General features: G+C 38.9%; 1 protein-coding gene across 1 annotated transcript in view; it reads left to right on the forward strand.

Moving 5' to 3' along the window:
• MTHFS (methenyltetrahydrofolate synthetase) overlaps nt 1-14,077 on the forward strand; it is a 254,605-nt gene that overhangs the window by 97,074 nt on the left and 143,454 nt on the right. Inside the window, exon 3 of the mRNA XM_082647170.1 lies at nt 562-614. Coding sequence (XP_082503296.1) covers nt 562-614 — 53 coding nt within the window. The remainder of the gene's footprint in view (nt 1-561; nt 615-14,077) is intronic.

The raw sequence follows: 14,077 nt of genomic DNA on the forward strand, positions 1-14,077 counted from the left end.
TCTTAAGTCAGAATTTGTGTCTTGCTGCCTAAGGACTGTGCCTCCTCAGCTTTCTCCTTGTGGGTCCTGTACATCTGTCATTGATGGGTTGTATTTCCAAGGCTAAGGTTGTTCATGTGTAGGCTCAGCTTTTCAGACGGTGTTGGCAGGTGGTAGATGGAGTGCAGTAGGGGTGGGAGGGGAGAGGGGTTGAAGAGATGGAGAGTCTAAGAGCTTGGAATCAGGCTCTGAAGGTTAATCCCAAAATTAGAGGCCTGTAGTCTCCAACTCAGAAAAGAAGATAGCCCCATTCATCCCATTCTTGTGGGATAGAAATCCTACTCTTCCCATGAAAGAAAGGGTTAATTTCTATTGCATCTGGCCAAGGGTCCCCAAAGTATCAGAAAACTAAAAAAGATATAACATAGCCAGAGAGTAGAATCAAGGCCTCTTGATTTATACTCTGATGATAATAATAATCACTATCATAGAAATAAATAACATTTTTATCATACAATAGCCTACAAAGCACCATCTGTGTAAATCACCTTATTTCACCTAATTTTTTTTTCCTGCTTTTAGGTTCTCTGCTTTCCAGCACTACAAGTGAACCTGTAGAGATGAGAGTCTGCCAGGTCAGCAATATGTTACTATTTTTACCTGATTACTATGTACAGAACATTCAAAGCATGGGTCTGGTCGCTGAAGGATGAATTTACAAAGAATGCATTTAGTATGCTGTCAAACCTGGATTTCAGCTATGCACACCTATTTATAGTGTCAGCCTCCATTTTAAGTTCATTAAGAAGAAAAAATAAATTTATTTAATGCAAAGTTAGTCCACATTTAGGACATAGATGTGAGAATGATTTACTTTTTTATTCTATTTTCTTTTATATATATATATATTTGGCTGCATTGGGTCTTCGTTGCTGTGCGTGGGCTTTCTCTAGCTGTGGCCAGCAGGGGCTACTCTTTGTTGTGGTGCACGGGATTCTCACTGCAGTGGCTTCTCTTGTTGTGGAGCACGGGCTCTAGGTGCATGGGCTTCAGTAGTTGCAGCACATGGGCTCAGTAGTTGAGGCGCATGGGCTCTAGGGCACAGGCTCAGTAGATGTGGTGCACAGGCTTAATTGCTCCACGGCATGTGGGATCTTCCCAGACCAGGGATCGAACCTGTGTCCCCTGCATTGGCAGGCAGATTCTTAACCACTGTGCCACCAGGGAAATCACGAGAATGATTTTCTGTCTGATGTAATTCAATATACTGGCTCCTAACTCACCAAAAGATGGCTGAGGTCTACATGAATATTTACATTTAATCAGACTAAGGCCTCCCCTACCATATTTTTGCTGGAGAAAGAGAAGTTAAGAAGAGAAGCTAGTCTAATTTGCATATGAAATCTGGCCAACATAATATGTATTCCTTGTTCATTATCACTTATGTACAATCAGAGGCCAATTTTTCTTTCAAAAGAAGCCCCACAGCTGAGTTTTCAGCTTTTGCCAGGCCTCTCTTGAAAACTATTGTCAAACGAAGGAAAAAACACTTTTCTATGCATAATTGAGCTTATCTAGAAGTGTTAAGTCTTTGCAGGGCAAATGGGAAGTGTGTGTGTGTGTGTGTGTGTGTGTGTGTGTGTGTGTGTGTGTATGTGTGTGTGTGTGTGTGTGTGTGTGTGTGATGGGTAGCAAACTCAAACTGGTATGATTTAGTGAAAGGGCTGATTTATGTCCACTCCTGACCTGAGAACATTAATTGCAATATTCAGACAGGGTTTTTAGTTTATAAGAATATTTGAAATGGGGGTGAGGAGAGAATATTTTGTCTCCACTTTCAGACCTCCTGTCCCTTAGTAGTGGTGGCCTGTGGGTTCACAGGGTGACACAGGGAAAGACAGACTGACTTGGCTCATTGTCTATTAGGGCACTTCATAGACTTTTAGGATGTCTGCTGGCATCATGAGGGCAAACAGCACAGTGTCTCCTGCTTAGTGGAGTACACTTTGATCAAAGTGTCCATAGATTAAAAACCCCATCATTGAAACTAAATGAAGCAAAACAAGATGTAAAATGTACAGTCCTTATCAAAATCCCAGCTGCTATTTTTTTTTTTTTTTTTTTTTTTTTTTTTTTTGCGTTACGCGGGCGTCTCACTGTTGTGGCCTCTCCCGTTGTGGAGCACAGGCCCCGGACGTGCAGGCTCAGCGGCCATGGCTCACGGGCCCAGCCGCTCCGCGGCATGTGGGATCTTCCCGGACCAGGGCACGAACCCGTGTCCCCTGCATCGGCAGGCGGACTCTCAACCACTGTGCCACCAGGGAAGCCCCAGCTGCTATTTTTGTAGGAATTGACAAGCTGATTTTAAAACTCACATAGAAATGCAAATATGCAAAAAACCTGAAATAGCACACCCCCTCCAAAAAAGTCATTGGAGAATTCACACTTATCAACTGTAAAACTTACTCCAAAGGTACAGTAATCAAAACAGTGTGATACTAACATAGGGATGAACATATAAATCGATGGGATATAATTGAGGATACAGGAAAAAAGAAGCCCCTCACATTTATGGTCAATTAATATTTGACAAGAGTGCTAAAACAAATAAGGGAACGAATATGTAGTCTTTTCAACAAATGGTGCTGGAACAACTGTATATCCACATGCAAAGAATGAAGTTGGACAGCCACCTCAAAGCATATACAAAAATTAACTTGAAAGGAATCAAAGACTTAAATGTAAGAGCCAAAGTTGTAAAACTCTTAGGAAAAAACACAGGAGTAAATCTTCATGATGTTGGATTAAGAAATGGTTTCTTAGATATGAAACCAAAAGCAAATGTGACAAAAGAAAAATAGCTATATTGGACTTTATCAAAATTAAAAATTTTTGTGTTTCAGAGGATACTATCAAGAAAGTTAAAAGACAGCCCATAAAATGGAAGAAAATATTTTCAGGTCCTATATCTGTAGGGGGACTGGTATTCAGATCTCTTACAACTCAATAACAAAAAGACAAAAACCCAGTTAAAAATGGCAAAGGATCTGAATAGACATTTCTCCAAATAACATATACAAATTGCCAATAAGCACATGAAAAGATGCTCAACTCACTAATTATTAGGGAAATGCGAATCAAAACCACAGTGAGATACCATGACACAACCACTATTTATTCTGGTCAGAATGCTCTTAATAATATTTCTATCTTTGGAATTAATTTAGATTTTCTTTGACTTAAAATATGGTCTATTTTTATAAATGATCTAAATGTAATTGAAAAGAAGGAATATCCTGTATTATCATGGGACAGGGTTGATATATAGCTTAAGATATACTTCATTGATTATGTATTAAGGTTTTCTTTATCCTTGCTAGATATTTTCTCATTAATCTGTCTAGGTCAGAGGAAGGTGTTTTAAATTCTCTTATTATTAGTGTGGATTTGTCTAGTTTTCCTTTTATCTTCTATAGTTTGTGGTTTATTAAAGTTTCTGCTATATTATTTTGTGCACAGAAATTTATGTACAACTTCATTATGCGTTATCGCTTTTAGCATTATAAAGTATCCTTCTTTGTATTTTTTAATGCTTTTAATCATTTTTTTTTATTCCAGTGGCTTGTTTGTTTATTTATTTATTTTTGACTGCACTGGTTCTTTGTTGCTGTGCGTGGGCTTTCTCTAGTTGCGGTGAGTGGGGGCTACTCTTTGTTGCGGTGCGCAGGCTTCTCACTGCGGTGGCTTCTCTTTGTTGTGCAGCATGGGCTCTAGGCATGCGGGCTTCAGTAGTTGTGAATCGTGGTCTCTGGAGCACAGTCTCAGTAGTTGTGGCGCACGGGCATATTTGCTCCCCGGCATGTGGGATCTTCCTGGACCAGAGCTCGAAGCCATGTCCCCTGCATTGGCGAACGGATTCTTAACCACTGTGCCACAAGGGAAGTCCCAATGCTTTTAATCTTGAATTATAGATTATTTGACACAAAGATCATAACACCTGCTTTCATTTTATCTTTACCTTAAAATTTTTTTTACCCTTTATTTTAACTTTTCTGAAGTGGTTTTATGTATGTGTCCCTTAAAAAAGCATAGAGTTTCATTGGCTTTGTTAACTGATCTAAAATCTATATATACATATAGATTTTTAAGTGAGTTTAGGTTATTTACATTTATTCATATTAGTGAAAGGTTTGGTTTCAGTTGTCATGTTGTTTTGTGTTACATTTACTGTAAACAAATAAAGTTACTTTCTCTTTGGCTTCCAAGTACCAAATCCTAAGCAGCAAAACAAAGTAGCTTAAGCAAAGATGTAGGACTTTTTGGAAGGTCACTGGGAAAACTCATAGAATGTAAGGTGGAACTAGAAATCAGGGCAACAGATTAAAGAAACTTTAATAGGGGAGATTGGTTCAAGATGGTGGAGTAGAAGGACATGTGCTCACTCCCTCTTGCAAGAGCACTGTAATCACAACTAACTGCTGAACAATCATTGACAGGAAGACACTGGAACTCACCAAAAAAGATACCCAACTTCCAAAGACAAAGGAGAAGCCACAATGAGACGGTAGGAGGGTCACAATCCCAAAAAAATCAAATCCCATAACTGCTGGGTGGGTGACTCACAAACTGGAGAACAATTATACCACAGAATTCCACCCACTGGAATGAAGGTTCTGAGCTTCACATCAGGCTTCCCAACCAGGGGTTCTGGCAACGGGAGGAGGAATTCCCAGAGAATCAGACTTTGAAGCCTAGTGGGGTTTGATTGCAGGACTTCAACAGGACTGGGGGAAACAGAGACTCCACTCTGGGAGGGCACACACAAATTAGTGTGTGCCTCAGGACCCAGGGGAAGGAGCAGTGACCCCCTAGGAGGCTGAACCAGACGTACCTGCTTGTGCTGGAGGATCTCCTGCAGAAGTTGGGGGGTGGCTGTGGCTCACCACAGCCTTGTCCTGTGGACAAGGACACTGGCAACAGAAGTTCTGGGAAGTACTCCTTGGCGTGAGCCCTCCCGGAGTCTGCCTGTAGGCTCCAGTGCTGGATTGCCTCAGGCCAAACAATCAACAGGGAGAGAACCCAGCCCCACCCATCAGCAGACAAGTGGATTAAAGTTTTACTGAGCCTGACCACCAGAGTAACACCCAGCTCTACCCACCACCAGTCCTTCCCATCAGGAAGCTTGCACAAGCCTCTTAGATAGCCTCATCCACCAGAGGGCAGAGAGCAGAAGGAAGAAGAACTACAATCCAGCCTGTGGAACAAAAACCACATTCACAGAAAGACAAGATGAAAAGGCAGAGGACTATGTACCAGATGAAGGAACAAGATAAAACCCCAGACAAACAACTAAATGAAGTGGAGATAGGCCACCTTCCAGAAAAAGAATTCAGAGTAATGATAGTGAAGATGATCCAGGACCTCAGAAAAAGAATGGAGGCAAAGATCGAGAAGATGCAAGAAATGTTTAACAAAGACCTAGAAGAATTAAAGAACAAACATCTAGAAGAATTAAAGAACAAACAAACAGAGATGAAAAATACAATACAATAACTGAAATGAAAACTACACTAGAAGGAATCAATAGCAGAATAACTGAGGCAGAAGAACGGATAAGTGACCCGGAAGACAGAATGGTGGAATTCACTGCTGTGGAACAGAAAAAAGAAAAAAGAACAAAAAGAAATGAAGACAGCCTAAGAGACCTCTGGGACAACATTAAACACAACAACATTCGCATTACAGGGGTCCCAGAAGGAGAAGAGAGACAGAAAGGACCTGAGAAAATATTGAAGAGATTATAGTCGAAAACTTCCCTAATATAGGAAGGGAAATAGCCACCCAAGTCCAGGAAGCACAGAGAGTCCCAGGCAGGATAAACCCAAGGAGAAACACACCGAGACACATAGTAATCAAACTGACAAAAATTAAAGACAAAGAAAAATTATTAAAAGCAACAAGGGAAAAATGACAAATAATATACAAGGGAACTCCTATAAAGTTAACAGCTGATTTCTCAGCAGAAACTCCACAAGCCAGAAAGGAGTGGCATGCCATATTTAAAGTGATGAAAGGGAAGAACCTACAACCAAGATTACTCTACCTGGCAATGATCTCGTTCAGATTCGATGGAGAAATCAAAAGCTTTACAGACAAGCAAAAGCTAAGAGAATTCACCACCACCAAACCAGCTCTACAACAAATGCTAAAGGAACTTCTCGAAGTGGGAAACACAAGAGAAGTAAAAAAACCCCCAAATAATTAAGAAAATGGAAATAGAAACATACATATCGATAATTACCTTAAATGTAAATGGATTAAATGCTCCAACCAAAAGACACAGACTGGCTGAATGGATACAAAAACAAGACCCATCTATATGCTCTCTACAAGAAACCCACTTCAGACCTAGGGACACATACAGACTGAAAGTGAGGGGATGGAAAAAGATATTCCATGCAAATGGAAATCACAAGAAAGCTGGAATAGCAATACTCATATCAGATAAAATAGACTTTAAAATAAAGACTGTCACAAGAGGTAAGGAAGGACACTACAGAATGATCAAGGGATCGATCCAAGAAGAAGATATAACAATTGTAAATATTTATGCACCCCACATAGGAGAACCTCAATACATAAGGCAAATGCTAACAGCTATAAAAGAGGAAATTGACAGTAACACAATAATAGTGGGGGACTTTAACACCTCACTTACACCAATGGACAGATTATCCAGACAGAAAATTAATAAGGAATCGCAAGCTTTAAATGACACAATAGACCAGATAGATTTAATTGATATTTATAGGACATTCCATCCAAAAACAGCAGATTACACTTTCTTCTCAAGTGCACACAGAACATTCTCCAGGATAGAACACATCTTGGGTCACAAATCAAGCCTCAGTAAATTTAAGAAAATTGAAATCATATCAAGCATCTTTTCCAACCACTACGCTATGAGATTAGAAATAGATTACAGGGAAAAAACGCAAAAAACACAAACACATGGAGGCTAAACAATATGATACTAAATAACCAAGAAATCACTGATGAAATCAGTAGGAAATCAAAAAATACCTTGAGACAAATGACAATGAAAACATGATGATCCAGAACCTGTGGGATGCAGCAAAAGCAGTTCTAAGAGGGATGATTATAGCAATACAAGCCTACCTCAAGGAACAAGAAAAATCTCTAATTAACAATCTAACCTTACACCTAAAGGAACCAGAGAAAGAAGAACAAACAAATCCCAAAGTTAGTAGAAGGAAAGAAATCATAAAGATCAGAGCAGAAATAAATGAAACAGAAACAAAGAAAACAATAGCAAAGATTAATAAAACTAAAAGCTGGTTCTTTGAGAAAATAAACAAAATTGATAAACCCTTAGCCAGACTCATCAAGAAAAAGAGGGAGAGGACTCAAATCAATAAAATTAGAAATCAAAAAGAAGTTACAATGGACACCGCAGAAATACAAAGCATCCTAAGAGACTACTACAAGCAACTCTATGCCAATAAAATGAACAACCTGGGAGAAATGAAACAAATTCTTGGAAAGGTATAACCTTCCAAGACTGAACAAGGAAGAAATAGAAAATATGAATAAACCAATCACAAGTAATGAAATTGAAACTGTGATTAAAAATCTTCCAGCAAACAAAAGTCCAGGACCAGATGGCTTCACAGGTGAATTCTATCAAACATTTAGAGAAGAGCTAACACCCATCCTTCTCATACTCTTCCAAAAAATTGCAGAGGAAGGAACACTCCCAAACTCATTCTACATGGCCACCATCACCCTGATACCCAAACCAAACAGAGATACTATAAAAAAAAGAAAATTACAGATCAATATCACTGATAAGTATAGATGCGAAAATCCTGAACAAAATACTAGCAAACAAAATCCAACACATTAAAAGGATCATATTCCATGATCAAGTGGGGTTTATCCCTGGGATGCAAGGATTTTTCAATATACACAAATCCATCAATGTGATACACAGTTTATTATATATTAATAAACTGAAGAATAAAAACCATATGATCATCTCAATAGATCCAGAAAAAGCTTTTGACAAAATTCAACACCCATGATGATAAAAACTCTCTAGAAAGTGGGCATAGAGGTAACCTACCTCAAAATGATAAAGGCCATATACAACAAACCCACAGCAAACATCGTTCTCAATGGTGAAAAGCTGAAAGGATTTCCTCTAACATCAGGAACAACACAAGGATGTCCACTCTTGCCACTATTATTCAACATAGTTTTGAAAGTCCTAGCCACAGCAATCAGAGAAGAAAAAGAGATAAAAAGAACACAAATTGGAAAAGAAGAAGTAAAACTGTCACTCTTTGCCGATGACATGATACTATACATAGAGAATCCTAAAGACACTATCAGAAAACTACTAGAGCTAATCAATGAATTTGGTAAAGTAGTAGGATACAAAATTAACGCACAGAAATCTCTTGCATTCCTATACACTAATGATGAAAAATCTGAAAGAGAAATTAAGGAAACACTCCCATTTACCATTCAACAAAAAGAATAAAATACCTAGGAATATACTTACCTAAGGAGACAAAAGACTTGCAGGAAACTATAAGACACTGATGAAAGAAATGAAGGATGATAGAAACAGATGGAGAGATATACCATGTTCTTGGATTGGCAGAATCAACATTGTGAAAATGACTGTACTGCCCAAAGCAATCTACAGATTCAATGCAATCCCTATCAAGCTACCAATGGCATTTTTCACAGAACTAGAACAAAAAATTTCACAATTTGTATGGAAAAACAAAAGACCCCAAATAGCCAAAGCAATCTTGAGAAAGAAAAACGGAGCTGGAGGAATCAGGCTCCCTGACTTCAGACTATACTACAAAGCTACAGTAATCAGGACAGTATAGTACTGGCACAAAAACAGAAATATAGGTCAGTGGAACAGGATAGAAAGCCCATAGGTAAACCCACGCACATATGGTCACCTTATCTTTGATAAGGGAGGCAAGAGTATACAATGGAGAAAAGACAGCCTCTTCAATAAGTGGTGCTGGGAAAACTGGACAGCTACATGTAAAAGAATGAATAGAACACTTCCTAACACAATACACAAAAATAAACTCAAAATGGATTAAAGACCTAAATGTAAGGCCAGATACTATAAAAACACTTAGAGGAAAACATAGGAAGAACACTCTTTGACATAAATCACAGGAAGATCTGTTTTGATCCACCTCCTAGAGTAAAGGAAATAAAAACAAAAAGAAATAAATGGGACCTAATGAAACTTAAAAGCTTTTGCAAAGCAAAGGAAGCTACAAACAAGATGAAAAGACAACCCTCAGAATGGGAGAAAATATTTGCTAACAAATCAATGGACAAAGGATTTATCTCCAAAATATATAAATAGCTCATACAGCTCAATATTATAAAAACAAACAACCAAATCAGAAAATGGGCAGAAGACCTAAATAGACATATCTCCAAAGAAGACATACAGATGGCCAAGAAGCACATGAAAGGCTGCTCACCATCACTAATTATTAGAGAAATGCAAATCAAAACTACAATGAGGTATCACCTCACACTGGTTAGAATGGGCATCATCAGAAAATCTACAAACAACAAATGCTGGAGAGGGTGTGGAGAAAAGGGAACCCTCTTGCACTGTTGGTGGGAATGTAAATTGATATAGGCACTATGGAGAACAGTATGGAGGTTCCTTAAAAAACTAAAAATAGAACTACCATATGACTTAGCAATCCCACTGCTGGGCATATACTCAGCAAAAACCACCATAATTCAAAAAGACACATGCACCCCAATGTTCATTGCAGCACTACTTACAATAGCCAGATCATGGAAGCAACTTAAATGCTCATCGACAGAAAAATGGATAAAGAAGTTGTGATACATATATACAATGGAATATTACTCTGCTGTAAAAAGGAATGAAATTGGGTCATTTGCAGAGTCATGGGCGGACCTAGAGAATGTCATACAGAGTGAACTAGGTCAGAAAGAGAAAAACAAGTATCATATATTAATGCATACATGTGGAATCTGGAAAAATGGTGCAGATGAACCAGTTTGCAAGGCAGAAATAGAGACATAGATGTAGCAAACAAATGTATGGACACCAAGGGGAGAAAGCGGGGGGGCAGTGGTGGTGGTGGGATGAATTGGGAGATTGGGATTGACATATATACACTAATATGTATAAAATAGATAACTAATAAGAACCTGCTGTAAAATAATTCAAAAAACCCCACCAACTTTAATAAGCAAATTGACAGAAAACTGGTGTGGAGCATGGCAGAGATGGCAGGGACAGAGAGAATGGCTGGGAGTATGATTCTGGGTGGGTGGGTAGGGACTCGTGGAAAAGTACCTGGTCCCTACCCACCCACCATTTAATAGTCAAGGAGGGCTGGAGAAGTTTTAAGAAGGCTATCTATGTGCAATTTAAACGTTTAATCTTTTAATTAACACAGAAAATGAGGGTCAAATTATGCTCTCCTCCTATGTTTTTATAGTGGTAAATTATACATAACATAAAATTTACCATCTTCACCATTTTTAAGTAAGCAGTTCAGTGGTATTAAGTACATTCACGATGTTATGTGATGATCACCACCGTCCATCTCCAGAACTCTTCATCCTCCCAAACTAAAACTCTGAATCCGTTAACACTAACTCCCCATTCCCTCCTCTCAAATCCCTGATAATGCCATTCCATTTTATATCACTATGAATTTGACTATTATAGGTACCTACATAAAAGTGGAATCATACATATTTGCCCTTTTGTGTCTGGCTTAGTTCACTTAGCGTACTCTCATAAAGATTCATCCATGTTGTAGCCTGTGTCAGAATCTCATTCCTTTTTAAGGTAGAATAGTTAATATTCCATTGTATGTATATACCACATTTTGTTTATTCATTCATCTATTCATCCACTGATGGACATTTGGGTTGTTTCTACCTTTTAGCTATTGTGAATCATGTTGCTATCATGGGTGCACAAATACCTGTTCAAGTCCCTGCTTTCAATACTTTTGGGTATATACACAGAAGTGGAATTGCTGGATCACATGGTAATTCTATGTTTAATATTTTGAGGAACCACCATTGTCATGTGCAATTCAAGTTGTTGGCACTATTGGGCTTTCCAAGACTCCAAACCTTCACATTAATACCTCCTCACATTGATACCTCCTTCTCTCAACACTTTAATGCCATCCATGATACCTCCTTCTCTCAACCTCTGTAGCCAATCCCTCACCATTGATTTTACCTCCAAAATAGCTCCTTCCTCAATCCATCCACTTCTTCTCCGTCTCCACCGTATCCACGGTGGATTGAATGGTCTTTATCTCTCTCTGGGTCTCTTCACATCCACCATTGTCTTTCTACAATCTGCTGTTTACACAGCAGCCTCATACAAAAGAGTATATTCCACTTATATGAATTATAAGAGCAGGCAAAACTAGTCTATGGTGAAGGATTTCAGAACAGTGGTAATTGTGGGGAAAGGATCAGGAGGTTGATGAGTTTAAGCAGTGGTCTCTGGGGAGATGAATTGCTCTATATCTCATTTGGATATTGATTATACTGGTGTTTACATTTACATTTCATCGGTCCATATGCATTTTTTTCTATAGGTAAGTTATATCTCTCTAAGAGAAATTCACATCTAACCATGCCTTTCAACACTTTGTCATCCCATCACCAGGCTCTCCTTTCCACCAACACTGAAAATACTTTAGTGTCTTCTCTCTGCTATCCGGTTAAAGATCACATAGAGTTTTATCCTGGCCTGCATGTCCTGGTCCTCCTACATCTCTTCCCCATCTCTCCTTACACTTATCCTACCTTTCTGCATCCCATCTACTTGGCATTCTTTTGTTTCCTTGGCTCCTTCCTGCTGTAGCGTTTTAGGATATGTTCTTCCCTCTGCCTGAATTCTCTTCTGCCTCTTCCTATTCATCCCTCAGAATTTAGGGATGTCATTCACCCAGCGAAGTCTTCCCTGACTCTCCGGGTTATGAAATGCTTTCAAGCCTCATGGATTGTTCCTTTGTTGTTCTTTTTTTTTTTTTTTTTTTTGCGGTACGCGGGCCTCTCACTGCTGTGGCCTCTCCCGTTGCGGAGCACAGGCACCGGACGCTCAGGCTCAGCGGCCATGGCTCCCGGGCCCAGCTGCTCCGCGGCATGTGGGATCTTCCCGGACTGGGGCACGAACCCGTGTCCCTTGCATCATCAGGCGGACTCTCAACCACTGCGCCACCAGGGAAGCCCCCTTTATTTGATTTTTGTCCCTCTTCTCTGAGTTCAATGCCTGGTTTTACTCATCTTTTTATCCCCAGGACCTATCAGAGTTGCCTGGTGCATAATAAATGGTCAATTTGAAAGACTAAAAGACAGACAAATTTAGAAGGAAAGAAAGTAAGTAAGAAAGAAAGAAAGAAGCAGATATTTTGAGAAAGTCAAGGGAAGAGACTGTTCGGCATTTGAAGGAAAAAACAAATAGAGTGAGACGTGAGTGATACAGAGAAAGCCAGAGGAGCAGGGCATTTGAGTAAAGGTGGCCAACGAGAATGCAAGGCTGCAGGAATTCACAGAAATCTTTTTATTTTATTTTATTTTTTAAACTTGAAGTATAGTTGATTTCCAATGCTGTGCCCATCTGTGCTGTACAGCAAAGTGACTCAGTTATACACATACATTCTTTTTTTATATTCTTTTCCATTATGGTTTATCACAGGATATTGAATATAGTTCCCTGTGCTATACAGTAGGACCTTGTTGTTGATCCATTCTGTATATAATAATTTGAATCTGCTAACCCCAAACTCTCAATCTATCCCTCCCCCATCCCCACCCCCTTGGCAACCACAAGTTTGTTCTCTATGTCTGTAAGTCTGTTTCTGTTTTGTAGATAGGTTCATTTGTGCCATATTTTAGATTCCACATATAAGTGATATCACATGCTATTTGTCTTTCTCTTTCTGACTTACTTCACTTAGTATGTTGATCTCTAGTTGCGTCCATATTGCTGCAAATGGCATTATTTTGTTCTTTTTTATGGCTGAGTAATATTACATTGTATATATGTACCACATCTTCTTTGTCCATTCATCTGTTGATGGACATTTAGGTTGTTTCCATGTTTTGGCTATTGTAAACCGTGCTGCTATGAACATAGGGGTGCATGTATCTGTTTGAATTATACAATAGTTTTGTCTGGGTATATTCCCAGGAGTAGGATTGCTGGATCATATATGGTAATTCTATTTTTAGTTTTCTGAGGAATCTCCATACTGTTTTCCATAGTGGCTGTACTGACTTATATTCCCACCAACAGTGTAGGAGGGTTCCCTTTTCTCCACATTCTCTCCAGCATTTGTTATTTGTAGACTTTTTAATAATGGCCATTCTGACCAGTATGAGGTGATACCTCATTGTAGTTTTGATTTCCATTTCTCTAATAATTAGGGAATTCACAGAAATCTTAAGAGAGGGATTGGATTCCCCTAAGGGCCTGAAAGAGAGACTTTGAGTCAATTTTATCTAAATCTCAAAGGACAAGATGACCCTAAAATGAGGTTACCATGCAGGTGAAGTTTTTAGTACAGAACAGACTCTAGATAAATGTTAATTCCCTTTGCCCCATTCTGTCTCTTCTGGGAAAGGCCTTAAACTGCATCACTGTGGTACCTTCACTCCTCATTTGTCTTTCTTGCTCCACCAGAAACAGAGAGAAAAAAAGAACATGCTACCTGACGTTCTTCTGGACAAAAACTTGCCATGGTTTCTGTCCATCCAGGACAAATCTCAAAAGAACCACATTCATAGTCTCAAAAATGTTTGGGAATCAGATAGGGATATACATCACCATCAGCCAATCACCAACCTTCATAAGCTATTAATTGTTTTAAATCCTTTTCCTTTAAAAAATCTATGACTGCTTTATGTTGGTCAGTTACTTGCTATCTTCATTTGTTTAACATTTGTCTTCTGTCAGACACTCCTTAACAGAGCTGTACTTTTCTGTGAACAGTTCAATCACAATGGA

The sequence above is a fragment of the Grampus griseus genome (assembly GCF_964374135.1).
Source record: "Grampus griseus genome assembly, chromosome: 2".
NCBI classification, from domain to species: Eukaryota; Metazoa; Chordata; class Mammalia; order Artiodactyla; family Delphinidae; genus Grampus; species Grampus griseus.